The sequence below is a fragment of the Enhydra lutris genome, unplaced genomic scaffold, assembly GCF_002288905.1.
Source record: "Enhydra lutris kenyoni isolate GAN:26980312 unplaced genomic scaffold, ASM228890v2 scaffoldscaffold68, whole genome shotgun sequence".
NCBI classification, from domain to species: Eukaryota; Metazoa; Chordata; class Mammalia; order Carnivora; family Mustelidae; genus Enhydra; species Enhydra lutris.
Genome location: NW_019154152.1, coordinates 12620052 through 12647364, shown reverse-complemented (window position 1 = coordinate 12647364; position 27313 = coordinate 12620052). Strand labels below are relative to the sequence as shown.

Here is a 27313-nt window from a genome sequence, read left to right as displayed (position 1 = left end):
AAGGAAAACTTTATTGAACTACAGCAGGGAAAACATACAAATAATATGTATAGCTTAAATGAGAAAATTTGCTAGTTGACTTGAATATTGCCATACTTAATGAAAGTTCTTTCTGTAAATTAGTAAATTTGGCCTTCTGATTTTAAAACCTCAGTGTCTATCCTGAGCTTTATTATGGAGTATGTTCTATGAGCCTTATCTCCCTTCACGTTTAGAAGGACATAAAACTGCTGCTTTAGCTTGTTGTATATAGACTCTGGGCTGCCTTAGTAATGGATGCTGTGTACTTGGTGAAGTTTCTGTTCATTGGTTAATTCAGTGCTGGACAGGATGGATACGAGTCTAGATAGCCATGAACAAGATGAAATTCCTATTCTGCAGTTTACTATTTGTAATTTGGAAGAAATAAACTAGTAAATAAGGCACAAACAAGATAATTTGAAATAAGTATTTCTTATATTGCCAGTTTTTCTTACTTTTCCCCCATAAGAAGAGTGGATCATGCTTTTTCTTACATTAAATTTCTGCACTTAGACTTAATATAAAGACTTGTGTAAAGTCAATGCTAGGAAAATGAATCTTATGCTAGTACTTAGTTTGAACTTTCCACTGGACTGTTCCTTGGTGGTACACATAATTTCCAACTCATCTTTTTATCCTTATGATACATTCAAAGATGGATGTTCACTTTGTTGTAGGAATACCATAAAAGCTGTGCTGCTGTCTAAAATACTTACAGAAATAAAATCTTAGGCTGAAAGTAATTTTGAGAGGTAATATAGTTTTTTTTTTTTTTTTTTTTTTCAGGTAGAACCATATCTGATATTCCTGCTAAAGGATTTTGAACTTTAGCTTATGGATAGTGGGGAGCCTTGGAAGGTTTTATAAATTCAGAAAAGATATCTCCAGCAGTATAGAGTCTGGACACTTTGAACAGTGCTTTCTTCTCTTATTCATTCTTATATATGTGCCTGTTTGTCTCTTTCAGAGGAATGTGAACTCCCTCTGGTGTGTGCCTTCATAATTTTTTGTTCTTATCCCCCAACCTCCATGTTCCCTAGTACTTAGTAGTTTTGGTATGAAGTGAGAAGTAAATAGTAGCATTAAAATATTTGTTTACTTTTTATTTATCTTTGGTAGGATTAGCCAGTCCTTACCTTTTTGTATCTTTCCTGTCTTCATCTTTTGGTTTTTTAAGTTTTTAATTGCTTTTAGTTTAAGATACAATGTTACATTAGTTTCAAGTGTACAAATAGTGATTCAGCAGTTCCATACATCACCCAGTGTTTGTTTCTTTCTCTTTTTTTAAGTTTTTAATATTCTCTGTTTTCATCTCTTACGTCGCAAATATTTTTGTTTGTTTGTTTGTTTTTTACTCTGGGCGTTTCCATTTCATCATCCTGGAAACTCATACTATAGGTTTTATGCCTCTCACATAAATATTATTATAAAGATAAAGCACCTTTATTAAAAACTACTTTTGAGCTACAGATATGAAACTACTGATTTCAACAAATATTCTACACAAACTCATAATCCCCGTTTTTGAGTTATGTTTGTCAAAGTGTAACTGCAGTTGTCTTTTTTTTAAACTTTAAAAGAAACAAAATCTTTATTCAATTTAGGTCGTTAGAGAAAGGCCACTAGATTTATTGAACTTTAGTGCTGTTGACTACGTTAGCTACATTGAAGTAGCATTATCTTGATTAATTGATTCTCTGGTGTCTATGTTTATGTAAACTCTACCCCACAATGTGGGGCTCAAACTACCCACCCTGAGATCTAGTCGCATGCTATGCAAGCTGAGCCAGCCCCAGTTTTCTGTTTTGCCATAGAATTGTACCACCTATGTATCAGATATCTTAGATATGGTATTGCATTGGATTTTGCTTGCAACTGAGGTTTTCTGCTGTGGTCCCTAAGTACCTTTTTTAGCTGTCTTTGTTACCATGATAAAATAGTAACTACAGATAGGGTTTTTTGTTAGCTCTGTTACTTAAATCATAACATCTGATTTAAGTTACAGTTATTACCATAGCACATTAATCGTTTGTAGTAGCTTATTTTTGTGGGAAAAAGTTAGAAAACTATAAGTATCTAGTTGGTTTGTTTCAGTATTATCTAACCAATATAACTGGCTAAGAATTTTGAAGCATTTCATACATCTTTATATATATAGGTTATAGAACAGAGACTTTTTTTTTTTTTTTTTTTAAGCAGACAACAGTCTTACTTCTTTGAAACCTAGGTTTGGTTTTTTCCCCCGGTGTTTTATTTATTTATTTATTTGACAGAGAGAGAGAGAGAGAATAAGCAGGGGGAGCAGCAAGCAGAGGGAGAAGGAGAGACAGGCTCCTTAATGAGCAGGGAGCCTGATGTGGGGCTAGATCCCAGGTCTCTGAGATCATGACCTGAACTAAAGGTACCCAACCGACTGAACCACTCAGGCACCCCTGAACCCAAAGATTCTTGAAGAGTGTATTATGTTAGGAATTACTTTATTCTAGAAATTTCGTCCTAAATTAGTATACTTTGGTTTTCTAGGGGCCCAATACTTAGTTTCTTTAATGTATAATAAATAATCAGCCCTTTTTTAAGCATTCCTTTTATCTTTGGTGTTCCAGTATTAGGTTTTTAAAATCCCCTATAATTTTTGGGGGGGGGGGTGGAGGGCTAGTGAGAGGTTTTTTGTTTTTTTGGTGAGAGGGTTTTTTAATGTGGTAAAACATATGCTAGTTCTTCCTTATCCACGGGGTATACGTTCCAGGACCGTCAGTAGGTGCCTAAAACTCTGGATAGTACCAAACCCTATATATATGTGTTTTTTCCTATATATACATACCTATTAGATAAGGTTTAATTTATAAAGTAGGCACAGTAAAAGATTAACAACAATAACTATTAATAAAATATAACAATTATAACAATATATCCTAATAAAAGTTAAATGAGTGTGATCTCTCTCTCAAAATACCTTTTTGTACTACCATACTAACCCTTCCTGTGATGATGTGAGATGATAAAATGCGTATATGGTGAAATGAAATGAGGAGATTGATGTAGTCAGTGTAACAGAGCATTAAGCTACTATTGACCTCCTGATGGTATGTCAGGAGGATCATCTGCTTCTGCAATGCAGTTGACGTTAGGTAACTCAAACGGCAGAAAATGAAGCCATAGATAAAGTGGTACATAACAAAACTTAACATTTTAACTGTTTGTAAATATATGTTTCTGTGACATTAAATATATTCACAGAGTTGTGTAACCATCACCACAGTTTTAGAACATTTTCATCATACCTCTAAAACAAACTCCATGTCCATTAGCCATCACCACCCAATTCCCCTACTGTCCCTTATCCTTAAGCAACCACTGATCTCTCTGTCTCAGTGTAATTGCCTATTGTACATGTTTCATAGAAATGGAATCCTATCTTATGTGGTCTTTTGTGACTGGCTTCTTTCACTTAGTATAGTATTTTCTTTCTTTCTTTTTTTTTTTTTTTAAGATTTTATTTATTTATTTGACAGAGAGATCACAAGTAGGTAGAGAGGCAGGCAGAGAGAGAGGGGGAAGCAGGCTTCCTGCTGAGCAGAGAGCCTGACATGGGGCTCGATCCCAGGACCCTGAGATCATGACCAGAGCCAAAGGCAGAGGCTCTAACCCACTGAGCCACCCAGGCGCCCCAGTATGGTATTTTCAAGATTCGTCCTTATGACATGTATCAGTACTTTGTTCCTTTTTGTGGCTGAATAGTACTCCATTGAATGGGTATACTGCATTTTGTTTCATTCATCAGATAATGGACATTTGGCATCTGCTTTTTGGTTATTATGAATATTGCATACCATATATTACATATTTTCTTTATCATTCAGTCAGATTATTTTTAAATTTCCTTTGTGATTTCTTTTTGAACCCCTAGGTTATAAGTACATTACTTTATTTCCAAACACTTTGGGACTTTCTAAGTATCTTAGTTAAAATTTCTTGTTCAGTTTCACCAAGGGCAGAAAACACATATACTATATGATTTTACGCCTCTAAATTTGTTGTTCTTGTTTTATGACTTGTTTTCAATTAGGAAATACCTAAATTCTAGATTCATGTAGGGTTATCTTCACTCTTCAGTTGAAATCTTAGATTGTTACAAAGAGGACTACCTTCTACAATGCTTTCTAAGAATTGTTTATGTTCACTAAGCATATCCAGTCATATTAACCACTTTATATGTCTTAACCATTCCTAGATACAGAATTATTATTGTGCTTATTTTATTGAAACTGGGGCCCAGAAAGATTAAGCTACAAGTTACATAGGTGGTAAAATGTGGACTGGAAAACAGGCAAATCCATAGGGTAGAAAGATTAATGGTTGCTAGGGATGAGGGTTTTTAGGGATTTACTGCTAATGGATACGGGATTTTTTTTGGAGTAATGAAAATGTTTTAGAATTAGGGTAATGGTTGCATAACTTTGTCAATATACTACAAACCACTGCATTTTGCTTTTTAGAGGGGTGAATTTTATGGTATGTGAATTATATCTCAATTTTTTAAAAAAAGGAATAACTGGGATTCCAACCCAGAAACTGCTTCTTCAAATATTGCTTATTCACTCAGTAATAGCTTTTTTTGGTTGGGACAGGTTCAATATTAGAAGTAAAATCTCGTCAGAAAGACTGTAATTTAGAGTTATAGTCTTTTATGGCTCATTATTATTGGCTTATTATTTATGGCTTATTATTGCAAATGTTCTTTTCTGGTTTGTTTTTAAAGAATTCACATACCCCCATGTATAAATGGAGCTATATATATATATTTTTTTTTTAAAGATTTGATTTATTTATTTGACAGAGAGAGATCACAAGTAGGCAGAGAGGCAGGCAGAGAGAGAGAGGAAGGGAAGCAGGCTTCCTGCTGAGCAGAGAGCCCGATGTGGGACTCGATCCCAGGACCCTGAGATCATGACCCGAGCCGAAGGCAGCGGCTTAACCCACTGAGCCACCCAGGCGCCCTGGAGCTATATATTTAAATTTATTTCATTTTAGATGCATTCTAGATAAGATTAAAAAAATAAATAAAGCTGTTCAAGTAAGCCCTCTTATATAGAATAGCTCATGGTCCTTGCTAGAGACTTGTGATGCCATTTGCTTTCTTATAGCTAGCTAACCTCAACTTCCAACCTCAGCTTTAATTTTTTTCTGGTAAGTTTTTCCTGACCTTCCAGCCATCTAGAAGACTCTTCCCTTCCCACCCACAACATTCTGTGCATACTTCTACTGTACTTTTTTTTTTTTTAAAGTAACCTCTACTCCTAGTGTGGGGCTCAAACTCATGACCCCCAAGACTGAGAGCCTCATACTCTACCGACTAAGCCAGCCAGGTGCCCCACTTCTATATTTTTTTTATCACACTGCAGTAATTTTTTCTGTCGCCCCCACTTAAACTGAACGGGGATTGTGTTTTTGTTTTTGTTTTTAATCTCAGCATTTGCATCATCCCTGGCATTTATTATGTGCTCATTAAAATGAAGAAATATGAATATGATCTTTTCTTATATTTGCTTTGGACTACAAATAAAAGATACAGCCCTACCGTTTAGATTAGATTTCATTCCTAAATTGTTTGCCATGGCTGTCAGTAGAGTAAAATGGAATAGGAGTCCCACTGAGATCATTGTCATGCCTGTTCTTTAAAGAATTGTAAGAGAGTATATAGTATTTTGCAGATGGTCTCATTTCAGAAATTATTTTATAAATGTTGAAATTGGGCTAGAATTTTTATTTTGTTTCTGGAGGGGCATTAAGGGAGCATTGTAAGTGATACTGTAATTTTTAGAGATTACTTACAAATACATGCATTAGAATGGGATATTATAACATTTCATTGTAGTCTGCTTATCTGAAGTAAGCTATTTAGAGAGTTATCTTTTGAGTGAATATATACCTTTTTGTATTTAAGAACTTTTTTAAAAAGATTTGTTTATTTGATAGGAGTCTGGGTGGCTCTCTGGGTTAAGCAGCTATCTTCAGCTCAGGTCGTGATCCCAGGGTCCTGAGATTGAGTCCATGCGGCTCCCTGCTCAGTGGGGAATCTGCTTCTCTCTCTCCCTCTGCTGTTTCCCCCTGCTTGTGCTCTTTTTCTCTCTCTTTGTGAAATAAATAAATTGTCAAATAAATAAATACATAAAATCTTTTTTTTTAAAGATTTTATTTATTTATTTATTTATTTGACAGAGAGAGAGAGAGAGAGAGAGAGAGAGATCACAAGTAGGCAGAGAGGCAGGCAGAGAGAGAGGAGGAAGCAGGCTCCCTGCTGAGCAGAGAGCCCGATGTGGGCCTCGATCCCAGGACCCTGAGATCATGACCTGAGCCGAAGGCAGCGGCTTAATCCACTGAGCCACCCAGACGCCCCTAAATAAATAAAATCTTTAAAAAAAAAAAAAGGTTTATTTATTTGAGAGAGCAAGCATGCACGTGTGTATCCACATGTGTGCAGGGATTTTAGATGTACTTTTCTTCATTATGGATGATGAATATTTTTTTTTAAAGAATTTATTTATTTATTTGACAGACAGAGATCACAAGTAGGCAGAGAAGCAGGCAGAGAGAGAGGAGGAAGCAGGCTCCCTGCAGAGCGGAGAGCCCGACGTGGGGCTCGATCCCAGGACCCTGAGATCATGACCTGAGTTGAAGGCAGAGGCTTTAACCCACTGAGCCACCCAGGCGCCCCGGATGATGAATATTTTTGCTTTAGCAAAATTGTAATGAATTTATAGCTTTTTTTCTAAACCTTTGCAATTGTTAGTTTATTAGTACCATCCAGGACTCAGATGTTCAGTATTCTTCCTGAAATTACATAAACAAATGCAAATGGAAAGAATCCAAGTCAAAATTATATAGCAAAACAGCACTCTATCACAGAAGCATGTAAAATTACAAGAACACTATTTTAAAACACTGGCACTTTAAGAGAACAATAATCTCAAAAAACCACAAAATTGCCACATTGTTCCCTAAACTGCTGTGTAGACAAACATGAGTCTAATGAATGGGTTAGGGTTTTGTAAAGAAAAATCAAATTCAAATCCGGTAACGCATACTGAAATACAAAGTTTCAAGTGTCTTCTTCCCTCAGGTCTGTTTGACTTATCTAAAGGAGCAAACTATAATATAGGAAAATACGCCTGATTTTAAATGTGGCATACATTTTATAAGTTGGCCCAATTAATTAAAAATACCTTTAATGAAAGTCAAGTTTCTTAAGAAATCCATATTCAGTAAATAGGAGAAGATATTTACAGCCAGCCCTTTTTTTCCCCCAGAGCCTTTGCTGGGACTGTCAACCAAAAATTTAATATGGCAGTCTTACAGTTTAAGCTCATGCTTTTGGGGATACATTCTCAGGTCGTCTTTAATGTGGGGACTGCAAATGTAACTGCCATTACATGGTAATGGGAGTTAAAGAATGTAGAGTCCTTATGTAAAGATTAGAACATACTTTTCTCTTAGTCCTTCAAGGACAGACTTTTCAAAATGTTTGATTCTACTAATCCCATGGTGTGACTAGACTCATTACTCTTCACTTTATAAACATGCCTGGGCTATGTGAGATCTGGTATCAATTGATCAAGATTTGAGTTTCAGTTCTGGGTGAAAACTGTCTCAATTCAACTTTTATTACCCTCCTCATGAGTATGCAGGGTGCAGACAAATCTTTTTATGAGCTAACTATATGAAAAGATAAACACTGTAATAATCCATGTGATCCAAAATGGGCAAAAGCAAAAGACTAGCGTCCCCTCAAGAAGAAAAATTTCAGACCTATGAAAAGGACAACAATACTAATAAAAAAAATTGTATTTACTTAGAAGCATTCAGAAAGTCAACAAAACAGCTGCAACTTTTTTTTTTTTTTTTGCAATTACAGAGTGGTATTCAATTAATAGAACAACAGTTATTTTGTAGAAGCTGCATCAGAGACAACTGAAGATGAAAAACTACCATCCCCATATATAACAAATTTGTGCTGTGCACCAACAAGAACCTGCTTTAAGTTTCCATGCCAGTTTACAATCCCCATACTGTACCAGGCAAGGTTAGTGGCTATTGAAAATACCACCAGGACAGGGCTATCTAAAGACACATTCCGTAGTGTGTTAACTATACAAAAAAAGACACTGTACAGTTTAAAAACAAATCTTACACAGCCTTACATTTCAGTTTTTTTCTTTAAAAGGAATGAATTGTGTGCAGGGGGTTTAAATGCTTTATAGACAAGAAAAAAAGCTGCGCTAGAACCAACTTACTCATCATCTTCTTCGTCTTCATCTTCCTCCTCCTCATCCTCTTCATCTTCCTTATCCTCCTCTTCCTTCTTTTTCTTGCTCTTTTTAGCCTTGACAAATCATTCTTTTGTCGCATCAGGCTTTTCCTTTAGCTCGGTATGTAGCAATATCCTTTTCATATTTTTCCTTCAGCTTAGAAGCCTTCTTTTCATAAGGCTGCTTGTCGTCTGCAGCAGTGTTATTCCACATTTCTCCCAGTTTCTTTGCAACATCACCAGTGTATAGGCCAGGATGTTCTCCTTTGGTTTTTGGGCGATAACTCAGAACAAAACAAGAAAAAGGCCAACGGAGGCCTCTTGGGTGCATTGGGATCCTTGAACTTCTTTTTCGTTTTCCCTTTAGAGGGAATATAAGTTTTCATTTCTCTTTCATAACGGGCCTTGTCCTCCTTTGCCATGTCTTCAGATTTTCCTTTCTTTCTCACAGACATGGTCTTCCACCTTTCTGAGCACTTCTTAGAAAACTCAGAGAAGTTGACTGAGGCATTTGGGTGCTGCTTTTTGTGCTCCTCTCAGCAAGTTTGCACAAGGAATGCATATGATGACATTTTGCCTCTCAGCTTTTTAGGATCTCCTTTGCCCATGTTTAATTATTTTCCTCAGCGAGGCACAGAGTCACCCAGTGCCCCTCTGGCTCTCACTTGCCCTGGCTCTGTCTCTGTGGAGCTCAGTGTACTGCAATGGCTGTGAGAGCAGGAGCCAGAAGCAGCCTCCTCATTCTCTCCGCTCTGTAGCTATAGCTTTCTTTTTTTTTTTTAAAACAACTTGATGGCACTAAGATTTCTGTAGCAATCTGAATAGATATCTAATACTGTGGACCTTATGAAGATACCATAATTTATATAACCATGGACCTGTTGAAAAGTAAGCTATATCTAAATTTTACTCTTATAGTGACTAGTTTTACACCTAAATCTTTATGTACTTGTCTAGTTATTTTCTTCAGATACTTGTTCAGATTAAACTGCATGCTGGATCCAACTGCACATTGCTGTTTTTGATAAATACTACCAAGTGGAGCGGTAGGAAACCCTGTTCTGGTTTAGACTCCTCATGGAGTGTTTTTTGTTAGCTTTACTAATACTGGAGTTTGAAATAAAATGCCCAAAATGCTTCTTCCATTTTAAATGAGAAAAAGTAACACAGTACTATTTAGGTTTCATAGCCTTTGTTACCATTATAGTCAGGGCTCACTCATTGAGAGAAGGACCCATTCAACCTAAGGGAAAGGGCTGTAGTTAAGGTTGTATGTACCAAGTGTTAGGATAGCATAGAGAATGGAGCTGCAAAGACTTAGGGTATTTGGATAAAGGCTTTGCAGAAAATAGGACATTTGAGTTAGAATATGACAGAACATTCTTTGTCATGGTTTAATTGTGAAGTAGTGATTTTCACATTGGGACCATGATATGATATGTTCTGAAAACATTTTAAAATACTTTTTATTATGAATAGTTTCAAACATATATCACAATAGTTCAGATAGTATAATGAACTCCGTTCAGTGCTGACTTCCTAAAAATAGGCACCCAAACAACCTACTATTAAGGTAAATCTGAGTTTATTGCTTACCATGGTAAGTGAGATAATACTTAGTAGCTATATTAGTTTCCTGGGGCTACATTAACAAATTACTACAAATTGGGTGGCTTAACAGAAAGGAATAATAGTTATTTGCAACTTTTATTTTCCTAAAGAAGAATTTCCTGGAATAGTAAAGTCAGGTTGATAACAGTAGAGTGGTAAAGTCATGTTTATGAAGACAGTAAGCCTTGTGAGTGTAATTGGTTTCAGTTTTCAATCCCCAAATACTATCATAAAACTTGAGTTATTAACAATTTGCCAGTTCTTATTTTGTTTCTCTCACCTGCTTCCTCCGTGGTACCCTGATTTAGTTAGCTACCCACCTCCCTCCCTACATCATTTTTTTCCTTTTCTCCCTTTTTCTGCCATACATAATAGATGTTTATTAACCATTTATTAGCAAGAATAGAATAGTTCATAGGTCTATGTAAGGTTGATAAAGTCTCTGCTTTCTGACTTTTATTGTGGTCTTACTGAACTTGAATGACAGATTTACTCAAATGGATGTTAGTATACTTCAGAGTCAGGACACTGTTACCTAAGCTTACTGTTGGTATCAGGTAACCAGAATCTTGTGACCCATTGTTTAGGGATGATACTGTTTAGGGATCAAGCTGTAGTATAAGTACCAGCTCTGAGGCTTGTTAGATTTTTTTTTTTTTTTTTAATTTAGGCATAATGTATATATAGTGAAGAATACAAATCTTTATACTTTTTTTTTTAAAAAGATTTTATTTTAAGTAATCTCTACACTCAACGTGGGGCTTGAACTTACAACCCCGACATCAAGAGTCATATGTTCTACAGACTGAGCCAGTCAGGTGCCCCTGAAAGTTTTTATTTAGAGATCATATATATATGCTTTACCTTTGTTGATAAACTTTTTATTTTGGATTAATTTTTAAATTTACAGAAAAATTGCAAACATTATATAGTTCCCATTTACCCCTTAACTAGTTTATCCCTTTTTAGCATCTTGTATTACTATGGTAACTTTACCCAAACTGAGAAACTGATATTGGTATATTAATATTTATACCCAAACTCTAGACATAATTTGGATTTTACTAGTTTTTTCATTAATCTTCTTTCTCCAGGATGCAGTCCAGGTGCCACATTGTATTTAGTTTTCCCATTTCCTGGGTTTCCTCTGGTCTGTGATAGTTCTGTCTGTTTGATTTTTTAACAATTCTTGAGGCCAGATTTGCCTAAGAATATCCTCCCCAGTTTGGGTTTGTCTGTTTTTTTCTCATGTTTAGACTGCAACTTTGACAATATAACAGAAGGTAAATAAAACCCTCATACAGGTATACATTTTTTATTTAAAATAACATACATATAATGAAGAGTTTTACCCTTTTTTAGGTTATTTTATTTTATTATTTTTAAATTTTTTTAAGATTTTATCTCTTTTTTGGGGGGTGCCTGGGTGGGTCAGTCGGTTCAGTGGCTGCCTTCAGCTCAGGTCATGATTCCAGGGTCCTGGGATTGAGCCCTGCATCGGGCTCCCTGCTCAGCAGAGAGCCTGGTTCTTTCTCCTCCTGTCACTCTGCTTACTTGTGCTCTCTCTCTGTCAAATAAATAAAATATATATTTTTAAAGATTTTATTTATTTGTTTGACAGAGAGATACACAGCAAGAGAGGGAACACAAGCATAGGGAGTGGGAGAGGGAGAATAGGCTCCCCAGAGCAGGAAGCCTGATGGTGGGCTTGATCCCAGGACCCTCAGGTGATAACCTGAGCCAAAGGCAGAAGTTTAACGACTGAACCACCTAGGCACCCCTTAATTACTTATTTCAGAGAGAGAGAGAATGCTTGCAGTGGGGAGGAGTAGAGGAAGGAGGGAAGGGAAAATCTCAGACTCCCCACTGAGTGGGGAGCCTAATGTGGGGATTCATTTCAGGACCATGAGATCACCACCTGAGCCAAAATCAAGAGTCAGAAGCTTAACTGAGCCACCCAGGCGCCCCTACTTTTTTTTTTTTTTTTTTTTTTTTTAAGATTCTCGAAGTGTATCATCCAGTAAAGGGCAGAAAAGGGACGAATCTTAAGTATATGACTTGTTGAAAAGTTAACATACTTATGCATCCTTATAGCTACCACTCAGATGAAGATATAGGTCATTTCTGTCACATATCTCCCAATCTGGGTTTGCCTTTTCACTCTTTGTCTCTAGATGAACAGAAATTTTAATTTTGATGAAGTTCATCTTTTAAATAGTTTTCTTTCTTATTACTTTCTGAGTCCTGTTTCAGAAATCTCTGCTTCCCCTAGCACATAAAGGTATTATCCTGTACTTTTGAAGCTTTAAGGTTTAAGCTTTTACAGTTAGGGCTGTGATCCATCTTAATTAATTTTTTGTGTCCTGTGTGAAGTGTTTTAGGGGTCAGGGTTCTTTTTTATTTTCCATTCAGATATTGAGTTGTCCCTTATCTTCCTGCTGAATTCTGTTGACACAACTTTGTCATAAATAAAGTGGCCATACACATGTGGATCTGTTTCTGGACTTTGTTCTGCTGGCCTATTTGTCTATATATATATATTAATACCACATTGTCTTATTTAAAACTGTAGCTTTTTAAAAAATTTTTTTTAAGATTTTAATAATTTGAGAGAGGGAGAGCAAGAAGCAGATGCAGGGAACCTGACGCCAGGTGCAATTCCAGGACCTGGGGACTGTGACCTGAGCCGAAGGCAGATGCTCAACCAGCTGAGCTACCCAGGGCCCCCTAGAACTGTAGCTTTATAGTAAATCTTGAAATCTGGTAATGTAAGTTCCTTAGTTTTATTCTTTAAGATTGGCAATTCTAAGTTATTTCCTTTTTAAATTTTTAATATTTATTTATTAGAGAGACAAACAGAGCACAAGTAGGGGCAGAGGGAGAAGCAGGCTTCCCGCTGACCAGGGAGTCTAGTGCAGGGCTCAGTCCCAGGACGCTGGGATCAGGGATCATGACCTGAGCCAAAGGCAGAGGCTTAACCCACTGATCCACCCAGGCACCCCTAAGTTATTTGCTTTTATAGGTAAGTTTTTGAATCTGTCAGTTTATCCCAAACAAACTATTCAAAACCCTGCCTTTTTTTAAACATTGCAGGTGCATTGAATTTAGCAATATTGAAAGAACGAGTCTTCTAATCCTTGGACATGGTATATTTCTCTATTTATTTAGGTCTTCTATAATTTCTCTCAGCAATGTTTTGCAATTTTCAGTGTAGAATTCTTACACATATTTGTTTTAGGTACTTAGGTCTCTCTCTCTCTCTCCTTTTTTTTTTTTTTTTTTTTTTTTTAAGATTTTATTTATTTGAGAGAGAGAGTACTAGGGGTGGTGGGGGGAAGGGGCAGAGGAGAGGGCCAAGCAGATGAGCAGGGAGCCTGCGTGGGGTTCGATCCCAGGACCCCTGGATCATGACCTGAGCCAAAGGCAGATGCTTAACTGAGCCACGCATGTGTCCCTGGTATCTTGTTTTTGATATTCTCATAAACAGTATTTTTAAAGTTTCATTTTTGGGGCGCCTGGGTGGATCAGTGGGTTAAAGCCTCTGCCTTCGGCTCAGGTCATGATCCCAGGGTCCTGGGATCGAGCCCCGCATCGGGCTCTCTGCTCAGCGGAGAGCCTGCTTCCCTCTCTCTCTCTCTCTCTCTCTGACTGCCTCTCTGCCTACTTGTGATCTCTGTCAAATAAATAAATAAAAACTCTTTAAAAAAAAAAGTTTCATTTTTCAGTTGCTGCTAGTGTGTACGAAAATACAGTTGATTTTTGTATGTGACTTTGTATTCTGGGCATTGCTAAATTTACTTATTTAAAAATTTTGTAGATTCTTTTGCATCTTCGGTCATGAGTGGTATTGGCCTATAATTTTCCTTTTTTATACTCTTGCCATTTATTTTTATTTTTTATTAAAGTTTTTTTTTTTTTTTTAAATGTGAGAGAGAGCATTGGTGGGGAGGGATAGAGGGAGAGAGAGGATCTCAAGCAGATGCTCTGCTGAAGGTGGAGCCTAGTGCAGGGCTTGATCCCACAACTTGATCATGAGATCATGACCTGAGCCAAAATCAAGGGTTGGACACTCAAGCAGCCTAGCCACGCAGGCACTGTAATCTTGTCATTAAAAAAAAAATCAGTTAGGGGCACCTGGGTGGCTCAGTGGGTTAAAGCCTCTGCCTTCGGCTCAGGTCATGGTCCTAGTGTCCTGGGATCGAGCCCCACATCGGGCTCTGTGCTCTGCAGGGAGCCTGCTTCCACCTCTCTCTATCTGTCTGCTTCTCTGCCTACTTGTGATCTCTGTCTGTCAAATAAATAAATAAAATCTTTTAAAAAAAAATCAGTTATACAAGCAAGACTGACTTAATATTTGAAAGTCATTCTAATTCACTCCCATTAACATAAAGGAGTAAAATTTCCGTAGATGCAGAAAAAGCATTTCACAAAATTCAAAACCTGTTTGTAATTAGCTATAAACTTTTAATTAACAGCAGAAGTGAAGTATTAAAATCTGATTAAAGATATTTACCCATACCCCTCCCACTCACCCCCCAAAAAACCCCTACAAATAATATCACACTTGATAAAATACTGACGCTCATACCCTTTGGGTTTCGGAAGCAGACACTAATGACCATAGGAATATTTTTAAAGATTTGACTCAGTCATTTTAGTGAGAGAACACGTGCTCGAGTAACACACACACACACACACACACACACACACACACGTTCCTGCGTCATCCATAGTAATACTATATTTTATTTTATTTTACTTTATTTATTTTTAAAGATTTTATTTATTTGACAGATAGAGATCACAAGTAGGCAGAGGCAGGCAGAGAGAAAGGGGGAGAAGCAGGCTCCCTGCTGAACAGAGAGCCAGATGCAGGGCTCGATCCCAGGACCCCAAGATCACGACCTGAGCCAAAGGCAGAGGCTTAACCCACTGAGTCACCCAGGCGCCCCATAGTAATATTTTAAAGCCAATCCCAGAAACCTTAACATCCTATCAATAACTGTTATAGTGAGTAGCCTATAAGAAGACAATGGAGAGAAAATAATCAGAATGCATAGTTCATAGCAGTTGTTTCATAAAACTTTTATTTCAGTTATGTAATTGTGTCTGGGTTAGGATTTTAAATGTGTTTCTTTAGTATTACAGTCAGAACACCTAGGAGCCCACTCTCCCAGAAGGCTGTCTTTTAGAAGTTTTCTGGCCACATGAAACCTTTGCTCTTTTGGGTTTTTTTGAGGCTGTTTTGTGACACATTATTTTTCCTTATCAGTTTTACCGAGGAAGCCTATTGTCTGTAGACAATACACTTCGTCTATTTAAATTATACAGTTCGGGGGCGCCTGGGTGGCTCAGTGGGTTAAAGCCTCTGCCTTCGGCTCAGGTCATGATCCCAGGGTCCTGGGATCGAGCCCCACATTGGGCTCTCTGCTCAGCGGGGAGCCTGCTTCCTCCTCCCTCCCTCTCTGCCTGCCTCTTTGCCTACTTGTGATCTCTGTGTGTCAAATAAAATAAATAAAAAATCTTAAAAAAAAATAAATTATACAGTTCGGGGGCACCTGGGCGGCTCAGTGGGTTAAAGCCTCTGCCTTCAGCTCAGATCATGATCCCAGGGTTCTGGGATCGAGCCCCACATCGGGCTCTCTGCTCAGCAGGGACCCTGCTTCCCCTCCTCTCTCTCTGCTTGCCTCTCTGCCTACTTGTGATCTCTGTCTGTCAAATAAATAAATAAAATCTTTAAAAAAAAATTATACAGTTCAGTGAGTATTGACAGTGCAACCATCACCACAAAATAAAGAACATATCCATCATCCCTAAAAGATTACTTTGTCTGCTAACCCTAGGAAACCACTGATCTGCCTTTTTGTTTGGTTTATTTTAAAGGCGTATGAATAATGAATAAAACAATTTTTAAATAGGCTTTATTTTTTAGAATAGTTTGGTTTACAGAAAAACTGAAAAGGTAGTATAGTTCCTGTAAACAAACCTGTACCCAATTTTTCCTATTACTGACATCTTTGTTAATATTGTACATTTTTCATAATTAACAAACCAGTATTGTATGTTATTAAGTAAAATCCATAATTTATTTAGATTTCCTTAGTTTTTCCCAGTGTCCTTTGTTCCAGGATTCTATCAGATATCCTATTTTCTTAGTTTTATGTCTTCTTAGGCTCCTCTTGGCTGTGACAGTTTCTCAGATTTTTTTTTTTTAAGATTTTATTTATTTATTTGACAGAGAGAGGGAGATCACAAGTAGGCAGAGCAGCAGGCGGGGGTGGGGGGTGGGAAGCAGGCTCCCCGCTGAGTAGAGAGCCCAATGCAGGGCCTGATCCCGGGACCCTGAGACCATGACCTGAGCTGAAGGCAAAGGCTCAACCCACTCAGCCACCCAGGTGCCCTGTTTCTCAGATTTTTAATGACTTTGACAGTTGGAGCAGTACTGGTCAAGTATTTTCTAGGATGCTTCTGCATTGGAATTTGTTCTTTTTCTATATGGTTAGACTGGGGTTATAGGTTTTTGGAACTGATCTGTTCTATGTAAAGAAAAAATATCCTAAAAAGTAGAGTAACCTTACTTCTTAAGGCTGCAGTGACTCTTTGAGTGGTTTTGAGAATAAAAAAATAATCCTGAAACACTGTGCAGTATCTGGCATAATACAAATAATATAATGAAAAAAGAGCCCTGGACACACCTGGCTAGCTTAGTTGGTTGACCATCTGACTCTTGGTTACAGCTAAGGTCATGCTCTCAGGGTCTTGAGATTGAGCCCCACATTGAGCATTGTACTCCGCAGGGAGCCTGCTGAAGATTCTTTCCCTTTCCGCTCTCCCTGCTTGTGTGCTCATGTGCGCGTGCTCTCTCTCTCGCTCTCTCTCAAATAAATAAATCTTAAAGAAAAAAGAGCCCTGGACTAAGCATAAATGCCTTTTTAAAGTATATCTTGAGGGGCGCCTGGGTGGCTCAGCAGGTTAAAGCCTCTGCCTTCAGCTCGGGTCATGATCCCGGGGTCCTGGGATCGGGCCCCGCGTCGGGCTCCCTGCTCAGCAGGGAGCCTGCTTCCCTTCCTCTCTCTCTGCCTGCCTCTCTGCCCACTGTGATCTCTGTCAAATAAATAAAGAAATTCTTTAAAAAAAAAAAATAAATAAAATAAAAATAAAGTATATCTTGAAAGCACTTTTTGGTTTTTGCTTGCTTCATAGAGACCCTTCATTAAAGTTTTTTGAATCCCTCTTTAAAAAAAAAAAAAACAAAGACATTTACCCATACCTTCTTAAGTTATTCTTAAATATTTCTTTTTCTTTTTTTTTTTTAATTTTATTTATTTATTTGAGAGAAAGAGCAAGTAGCAGAGAGAGAAGGAGAAGCAGACTCCCTGCTGAGGCAAGGCACCTGACCGGCTCCATCCCAGGACCCGGGGATCATGAACTGAGCTGAAGGCAGGCGCTTAACTGACTGAACCATCCAGGCAACATCTTAAATATTTCTCTAAAATAGGGGTTCCTGGGTGGTTCAGTTGGTTAAGTGTCTGCCTTTGGCTCAGGTCCTGATGCCAGGGTCCTGGGATCAAGTCCCACGTCGAACTCCCGTCGAACTCCCTGCTTGGTTGAGAGCCTGCTTCTGCTCCCTCTTCAGCTCCCCCTGCTTATGTACTCTCTGTCTGTGTCAAATAAATACATAAAAATATTATTAAAAGAGCTTTAAAAAATATATTTCTACAAAATAAACTTATTTAGGCCTTAGATCTTATGGCAGTTGTAGAGACAAATTACCCAGAATTAGGATTGATTGCAGGTTCTATTTTTACCAGTGAAAAGTTTTTATAAGGATTGGCAGTAAGGAAATAGAGCTACCTTGAGATTTCTCTGAAATCTTCCTTGCTGCCATATCACTTAGAAAATTTCACTTTTTGGGGCACCTGGGCGGCTCAGTGGGTTAAGCCTCTGCCTTCGGCTCGGGTCATGGTCTCAGGGTCCTGGGATCGAGACACACATCGGGCCCTCTGCTGAGTAGGGAGCCTGCTTCCCCCACACCTCTGCCTGCCTCTGTGCCTGCTTGTGATCTCTCTCTCTCTGTCAAATAAATAAATAAAATCTTTAAAAAAAAAGAAAAAAAAAGAAAATTTTACTTTTTCAGGTTAATTGTATTGAATGAATTCCATCCCAGTGCTACTTTTCTCTGCTGCTAGCAAAATTAAAGCTTTTCTTTAAACAAGAATTGGCAGAAAAGAATTAGATCTCTACTTAATTTTTGGAAAGGTTAGGGATTAGGATGACAGCATTTGTTACCTAAAGCATTTGTGATATTTTAATAGTGTCATTATAGTGTAGATGTTTGGAAACAAAATGTTAATTTCATATTGGAAAGCTGTTTAAGATTTTTTTTTAATTTGTAGTTAATTTTGTTAGAATGTCCTTGAGGGGCACCTGGGTGGCTCAGTGGGTTAAGCCTCTGCCTTCAGCTCAGGTCATGATCCCAGGGTCCTGGGATCGAGCCCCACATTGGGCTCTCTGCCCAGCAGGGAGTCTGCTTCCCTTCCTCTCTCTCTGCCTGCCTCTCTGCCTACTTGTGATCTCTGTCAAATAAATAAATAAAATCTTAAAAAAAAACTGTCCTTGAGGTGCTAATGTGAGAAAATTAAAATTGTCAGTTTTCAGGCCCTTTTGTTGGGGGATAAGGTAGGCGAAAAAGTATTTGTCTCACAGGGATAGAGATGTTTATTAACAGCCTAGAAATTTTTGTTTGTTTGTTTATTTCTGGATCCTGTTCTGTTTCACTGATCTGTTTGTCTGTTTCTAAGCAAATACCATACTATTTGGATTACTGCAGTTTCATGGTAAATTTTGAGATTAAATATGGTAGAATCTTGAAAATTATTCACTGTTTTCAGGATTGTTTTAACTATTCTAGATCCTTTCCATTTTCATATGAACTTCAGAACCATCTTGTCATTTGCTGTTTTTCAGAGGCTGTTGGGATTATGATTGAGATTATGTTGAAATTGTAAATTGGAGAGAATTGATATCTCAGTATTGATTACTTTTTTTTTTTTAGTATTGATTACTTTTAAACTAGTATATGCTATTATATTTATTTAGATTTTCTTGGTATCCCCTTAACATAGTGTTTTGTTTTCAAGGTAGAGTTTTTACACATGTTGTTAAATTTATTCCCAGTTGTTTTATATTTTCTGTTGTTACCACAGTGTAGTTTGAAATGTCTGGTTTTCTGTTTGCTTCTAGTATTAGAAATGCAATTGATTTTTGTATATCAAACTTCTGTACTGAGACCTTGCCAAATTTACTAGTTGTCGTTGATTTTTTTTTTTTTTTTTTTTTTTTAAGTAATCTCCACCCCCAGTGTTGAGCCCAGTGCGGGGCTTGAACTCAACAACCCTGAGATTAAGACCTGAGCTGAGGTCAAGAGTCTTGACACTTAACCAGCTGAGCTACCCAGTTGCCCCTAGTTTTAGTAGATTTTTAAAATTAGTGTCTTAGGGTTCTTTTTTTTTTTTTTTTTAAGATTTTATTTATTCATTTGACAGAGATCGCAAGCAGGCAGAGAGAGGGGGGAAGCAGACTCCCTGCTGAGCAGAGAGCCCAATGCGGGGCTTGATCTCAGGACCCTGAGATCATGACCTGAGCCGAAGGCAGAGGCTTTAACCCACTGAGCCACCCAGGCACCCCATGTGTCTTAGGATTCTTTTGCACGACTAGTCATGTCATCAGTGAAAGAAACAATATCATTTTGTGTGCCTTTTATTTCTTTTTCTTACCATTATTGCACTGGCTAAGACCACCAGTACTCACGCTGAATAGAAGTGGTGGATTGGACATCCTTGCTTTCTACCCCCATTCTTTGGAGGAAACCATTTAGAGTTTAGCATTATGTATGATGTTAACTATAGATTTCTTTGTAAATGCTCTTTATCTGATTGTTGCCATCTCCTTTCCTGGTTTGCTAGTTTGCTTTGAGTTTTCATCATGAATCTGGTGAGTTTTGTCACATACTTCATCTGAGTATATTGAGATGAACTTTAGGATTTTCTTTTTTATTCTGTTAACATTTGGATTACATTAATTGACTTTGTATGATTTATTAACCTTTTATTTCTGGGATAATCCCTACTTAAGAGGTATCTTTGTATATACATACGGATTTGGGAGCACCTGGGTGGTGCAGTTGGTTAAGCCTCGACTCTTGATTATGGCTCAGGTTGTGATCTCAGGGTGGTGAGATCAAGCTCCGCTGTGGGCTCTGTTGTACACAGTTTTCTTAAGACTGTCTCCTCCCCCCACCCCCACCCCCACTCATCCACACAGTCTCTCTCTAAAATAAATAAATACTCTTTTATATGTGGATTTGATTTGCTAATACTTTGTTAAGGAATTTTGAGTCTTGTGTTGATGACAGATACTGATCCATAATTTTGATTTTTTTTGTAATGTTGTTAGGGTTATGCTCATCCCATGTCATGATTGGAAAGTGTTCTTGTTCTCTTCTTTTAAAAAAATAGTTTATGTAAGATCGGTCCTATTCCCTTAAATGATTTTTAAAAAATATTTTATTTATTTATTTGACAGATAGAGATCACAAGTAGGCAGAGAGGTAGGCAGAGAGGGAGAGAGGGGCAAGCAGACTCCCTGCTGAGCACAGAGCCCGATTGGGGGCTGGATCCCAGGACCCTGGGATCATGACCTGAGCCGGAGGCAGAGGCTTTAACCCAGTGAGCCACCCAGACGCTCCCCCTTAAATGATTAATTAGAGTTTTCTTTGTTGGGAGATTTTTATGCCCTTCTGTTTTAAACTTTTTTGTTTCTTTGTATTTAAAGTGTGTCTTTCTCAGAAAGCAAATATTTGTGTCTTCTTATCGTATCTTCTTATTTTCTTATTCTGAAAATCTTGCCTTTTAATTGGAATTTTAATTTTTTTTCTTTTTAAGAATTTTTTTTAATACAGAGAGGGAAGCACAAGCAGACAGAATAACCAGGAGAGGGAGGAGAGAAGCAGGCTCCCCGCTGAGCAAGGAGCCGGATGTGGGGCTCAGTCTCAGGACCGTGGGATCACGATCTAAGCTGAAGGCAGTCGCTTAACCCAGCCACCCAGGCATCCCTTAATTGGAGTTTTTAAATCTATTCATATATTATACAAATTGATAGGGCTGGATTTGGGTTTGTCTCATTTGATTTTTGTAATTATTTTACTGTTCCATTTTCATTCCTCTGTTAACTTATTGTCTGTTCCTTTTTTGCATATATTTTTAGTGATTTGCCAGGGTTTGTGATATGCATCATCAACCTCTCACAGACTGTACTGTACTATCCACATGAACTATAGATACCTTACAACAGTGTAACTGTATTTATGTCTCTGTCTTTTGTGTTACAGTTGTGATAATATTACATTCTCTATGTTGTAAATTGTTATTTTTACTTTAAACACGTATGTAAATTTTTAATTTTGTTCTTAAGAGATTTTGTTTATTTGCGAGAGAGCGAGCGAGATGAGCAGGGGTAGGGACAGAGGGGAAAGGGAGAGGCAGACTCCCTTCTGAGCAGGGAGCCTGACTCTGGGCTCGATCCCAGGACCCTGAGATCATGACCTGAACTGAAACCAAGAGTTAGACACTTAAATGACTATGCCACCCAGGTGCCCCTGGAGCTTATAATCTTTTAGGAAGAACAACATATAGCAAATCATTATAAGTTTGCATACTATTTTACATTGGGTTTGAGGTTAACAAGAGCAGTATATTTACCAGGACTCCATATTGAATCATATTTAAAAATGCTTAGGGGTAGCTGGCTGGCTCAGTCAGTAGAGCATGCAACTCTAGTTTAAGCCCCACATTGGGTGTAGAGATTACGATCTTTTAAAGTAAAATGCTTAATAATTTTTAATCTTTTGAATAAAAACTTTTAACAAGCTATTTTATATTTCTTTATTATGTATTTTATATAGCTTTTTATCCACCACTATTTCCCCCTCTGTGAAATGCATATTGCCTCTTGTCTCCTCAGATTTTTACATTACTTTTTACAGATCCAGTCATTGTTGAAAATAGTAGTAAGGGGGCGCCTGGGTGGCTCAGTGGGTTGGGCCTCTGCCTTCGGCTCGGGTCATGATCTCAGGGTCCTGGGATCGAGCCCCGCATCGGGCTCTCAGATTGGTGGGGAGTCTGCTCCCCCCCTCTCTCTGCCTGCCTCTCTGCCTACGTGTGATCTCTGTCTGTCAAATGGATAAATAAAATCTTTAAAAAAGAAAGAAAAGAAAATAGTAGTATGTATATTTTTTCTGGCTTTCCTGTGAATGGTTCTAGAGTTTTACTTTTAAGTTTTAAGTACTTTTAAGTACATATTTTTATGTATAAAAAAATTTCAGAAAACCTATACCAACATTAATTATATATGGGTGGTATGATATACATAATTTTCACTTCCTGTCATTTTCTGTACCACCAGTAAAATGCAATATATACGTTTTACTCTCTTTTTTTTTTTTTTAAGATTTTATTTATTTGACAGAGATCACAAGTAGGCAGAGAGGCAGGCAGAGAGAGAGGGGGAAGCAGGCTTCCAGCTGAGCAGAGAGCCCAATGTGGGGCTTGATCCCAGGATTCTGAGATTATGACCTGAGCCGAAGGCAGAGAAGGCTTAACCCACTGAGCTACCCAGGCGCCCCCATTTTACTTTTTTTTTTTTTTTTTTAAGATTTTATTTATTTATTTGACAGAGATCACAAGTAGGCAGAGAGGCAGGCGGGGGGCGGGGGTGCGCGAAGCAGGCTCCCTGCCGAGCAGAGAGTCTGATGCGGGGTTTGATCTCAGGACCCTGGGATCATGACCCGAGCCGAAGGCAGAGGCTTTAACCTACTGAGCCACCCAGGGCCCCCCCCCCCATTTTACTCTTTCATGTGAAAACGATGGTGAACATTTCTTTAAAAAACGAAAACTATATGTACTATTTACTAATAAATTCATAGTTCAACTGTTGCTATGTAAAGAGGCTTTTTCTCAAGTCCAATCCTAGTTCTTTTTGTTAGGGCCCAAGTAGTATCTGCTTGGCCTTTTGTGAATTAGAGATGTCAACATAATTGATTATTTCCCTCCATCTTTTCGTTTTCCTCAGCTCTTTTACTAAATAAAACTCTCTTTACCTGTGCTCTTAATTTGAGTGATTGTTATCTCTTATTAAAGAAAAGCGTTTCAACAAGCTAGGGGCTATATGTTTCTAAATTATTAGTAGTAGAACCATTGCAGATATTTCCCAATGTCTTTAATTGTTCTCTGTAGAAGAATCACTTGAGAACCCAGTGTAATATGTTAACTGAGTGAATCTTTTCTCCTTTTCATTTCAGTTGGAAAGACATCCTTGATCACCAGATTCATGTATGACAGTTTTGACAACACCTATCAGGTATTTTATTTTTGCTAATTTAGTAGTTGTCTCTGTTTTGTGTTAGAAGTATTATTTAAGGTCTTTTTAAAAATCTGCTTATTTACATAAAAGCACTTTCTGTAATCTGTAAAATGCTGTATAAATACCAAGTATAGCTGATTTTGCTCATAGGCCTCAATCTTTGCATTTGATTTCTTTATTTCCTCTCCCAAAGTCCATTGAAAGATAATCACAGATTACCATCTGGGATTGAAGTAGGAGTGATTGTAGATATTCTCTTATGTGGTTCAAGCCTAGGATTCTGTGACCTTTTAATCTATACTTAAAGTCAAGAATAAATGAATGATGTAATTAGAAATCATTAACAGAAGGAGATTTGGGAGTTTCACAAAATGTGGAAATTAAACAGCACAGTCCCAAATAATCAGTGAATAATGAATTAATCAACACTTAAAATAATGTGAAGCTGTAAATTATGTGGGAGAATTTTCTCTAACCTCTGGTTTCTTATACAATTATTGTCTTCTGCATTTCTATAAAGAAGATCAGCAAGAGGCAGCACTAATGTGTCATCCGTCTTTTATGAAGATTCGAATTAGCTCCACATCAGTAACATTCAAGATGCTGAAATAGCTGATAATGTTTAGTTTTGCATCCATTCTTTCTGTTTTTCCTGCTGTTGGCTTAATTCTTTTGGGTGATTAACTTTTTTGTGCCATAGTAGTTCTGCTTAGAATAAAATTAACTGAAAAGAAGAGCAGATACAGGCTATGTTTTTCAGATTAATTTTATTTTTTAAAATTTTTTAAATTTTTATTTTTTAAAGATCTTATTTATTTATTTGACAGAGATCACAAGTAGGCAGAGAGACAGGTTATTGGTAGGCAAACAGACATGTTATTGAATGGTTCTTGGAGTTCTGTCCATGGTATCCCATATCCAGGCAAGAATAAGGAAAGGAGAAAAACCAAGAGTGCACCTCAACTGAGTCAACCTCATTTATTTAAAGCTCAAGGTTGGAAAATGTAGTCTTTTTAGTGGGAAAAGTATGGATTTAAATCAATGATTGTTTTAGTAAGAAAGGGAATGATGGATATTTCTGTAGAAAATTAGCTGCCTCTGCCATCTTGACTGATTAAATGAGGTTCTGTGGGTGAGATTTGTTAAATATAGTCCTATACTATTCCTGTGCATTCCACAGGTTTGTCAGTTAGATGCTTTTGCACAGTAATTCAAGTTTATGAACCCATTATCCCAGCCTATAGCAGAACGGGATATACATTTTCAGACTGGATGTTGTAAGATGGAATTCATACCTAGGTTATGTGTATTTAAGACCTATATATAGAAATGTAATTGAAATACATAGTCACATAGTTTAGGATAAAGGGGAAAGCTAGGTTGCTTGGTTTCTTTCTTTCTTTCTTTAGATTTTTATTTGACAGAGAACACAAGCAGTGGGGGAGCAGTAGAGGAAGAGAGGGAAGCAGGCTCCCCACTGAGCAGGGAACCCAATGTGGGTCTTGATCCCAGGACCTTGGAATCATGACCTGAGCCAAAGGCAGATGATTAACCATCTGAGCTACTCAGGCGCCCCTTGCTTGCTTGCTTGTTTTTTTTTTCCTTAAGATTTTATTTATTTGACAGACAGAGATCACAAGTAGGCAGAGAGGCAGGCAGAGAGATGAGGAAGCAGACTCCCCGCTGAGCAGAGAATCGGATTGGGGCGGGGGACAGAGTGGGGGGTGGGGGGGTGGGGGGGGGGGGAAGGGGGGCGCGGCTTGATCCCAGGACCCTGGGATCATGACCTGAGGCAGAGGCTTTAATCCACTGAGCCACCCAGGCGCTCCCCTTGCTTGCTTTCTTAATAAAAGTCTGTGTATAACTGAAATCTACAAAACACTCAAAAAAAAATTAAAGACCTAAATAAATGGAGGGACATCCTAGGCAAAGGGATTAGAAGAATTAATATTGTTAAGATGTTGATACTAACTACTGAAAGTAATCTACGGATTTAATGCAGTCCCTATCAGATTTCTACTGCCATTTGTGTAGAAATAGCTGATTCTAAATTCCAAAAGCCAAAACAATCTTGAAAAAGAAAAGTGGGGCTCTTGGGTGGCTCAGTCGGTTTCGTATCTGCCTTCAGTTCAGGTCATGAACCCAGGGTCCTGGAATCGAGCCATGCATTGGGCTCCCTGTTCAGCGGTGAGCGTGCTCCTCCCACCCCTCTGCCCCTGCTCATGCTTGCTCTCTCCCTGACAGATAAATAAAATCTTAAAAAAAAAAAAAATAGGTAGGAGGACTCATACTCCTCTGATTTCAGAATTTATTACAAAGGTACAGTAATCAGAACAATGATAGACACATAGACCAGTAAAATAGAATTGGGAATTCATAAGTAAATCCACATACCTCTTGACAACTGATTTTCTTTTAAAAATTTTTTAAAAGATTCATTTATTTTAGGGGTGCCTGGGTGGCTCAGTGGGTTAAGGCCTCTGCATTCGGCTCAGGTCATTATCCCAGGGTCCTGGGATCGAGGCCCACTTCAGGCTCTCTGTTCCACTGGGAGCCTGCTTCCTCCTCTCTCTCTGCCTCTCTGCCTACTTGTGATTATTGTCTGTCAAATAAATATATAAAATCTAAAAAAAAAAGACTTTATTTATTTTAGAGACTGTGTGAGCGTGAGCTTGTGCACAAAGCATGGAGGGACACAGGGAGAAAGAGAAACTCAAGCAGACTCCCCATTGAGTGTGAAGTGCAATGTGGGGCTAGATCCCAGGACCCTGAGATTATGACCCAAGCCTAAATCAAGAGTCGGACATTCAACAGACCGAGCCACGCAGATGCCATACAAGTGATTTTCAATAAAAGCACCAGGCTCAACCTACAGAGGGGGAGGAAATACTTGAAAATTACATACGGGAGAAGGGTTTAATATCTAGGATCTATAAAGAACTGCATATCAATAACAAAATGACAAACTCGGTTTAAAAATGCATAGGACTTGAATAGTTCTTCACAGAGGTTGTACAAAAGGCCAGTTAGCACATGAAAAGATGCTTAACATTATTAGTCATTAGAGAATTGCAAATCAGAATCATAAAGAGATTCCATTTCCTACCTGCTAAAGACGAGTATTACAAAAAAAAGAAAACATCAAATTCTGGCAAGAATGTGGAAAAATTGGAACCTTCATGCATTGCTTTTGGAAACTTAAAGTGGTCCAGCTGCTGTGGAAGCCAGTGTGGCATTTTCTCACAGAGTTTAAATAGAATTATCATAAGGCCTAGCAATTCCACTGTTCAGTATATACTGAGGAACTGAATATAGGAACTCACAGCAGCCAAAAGGTGGACACAACCTAAATGTCCATTAATAGATGAATGGAAAAAGAAATTGTTGGATATCCATACATTGTGATAAGTTATTGCTTATTGGGTACAGTTTTTGAAGTCATAAAAAAGCTTTAAAAATAGTATTGACAGTTATACATCATCGTGGATATAATCAGTGCCATTGAATTGTACACTTAACATGGTTACGTTTCATTTTATTTTTAAAGAGTTTATTTGAGAGAGAGAGAGTGAGCACGTGAGCTGGGGAAAGGGGTAGAGAGAGAGAGAAGCAGACACCCCACAGAGCAGGGAGCCCCAATGTGGGGCTCGATCCTAGGACCCTGGGATCCTGACCTGAGCTGAAGTCAGCCACCTAACCAACGGAGGCACACAGTGCCCCAAAATATCATATTTTATGATAAATGTTTTACCACAATTTAAAAATAAAATCTATCTTAAAAAATATATCAGTGTCAGTATACATTCATCAGCTGTAACAAATGTACCACTTTGGCTGGGGATGTTGATGATAGAGAGTGTTATGCATATGTGGGGGTAAAGGAGTATATGGGAATTCTCTGCATCTTTTAGTTTTGCTATGAACCTAAAACTACTCTCAAAAAATAGCATTTTAGGG

The 27313-nt window shown here is 37.9% G+C and overlaps 1 protein-coding gene and 1 pseudogene across 1 annotated transcript in view; one reads left to right on the top strand and one right to left on the bottom strand.

Annotated features, from left to right (window-relative positions):
- The window catches only part of LOC111159339 (RAB6A, member RAS oncogene family), a 93747-nt gene that overhangs the window by 33958 nt on the left and 32476 nt on the right, over positions 1-27313 (top strand). Inside the window, exons 2-3 of the mRNA XM_022521736.1 lie at positions 23295-23366; positions 24537-24633. Of these exons, the coding sequence (XP_022377444.1) occupies positions 23295-23366; positions 24537-24633 (169 nt within the window). The remainder of the gene's footprint in view (positions 1-23294; positions 23367-24536; positions 24634-27313) is intronic.
- On the bottom strand, positions 8309-8974 carry LOC111159423 (annotated as a pseudogene).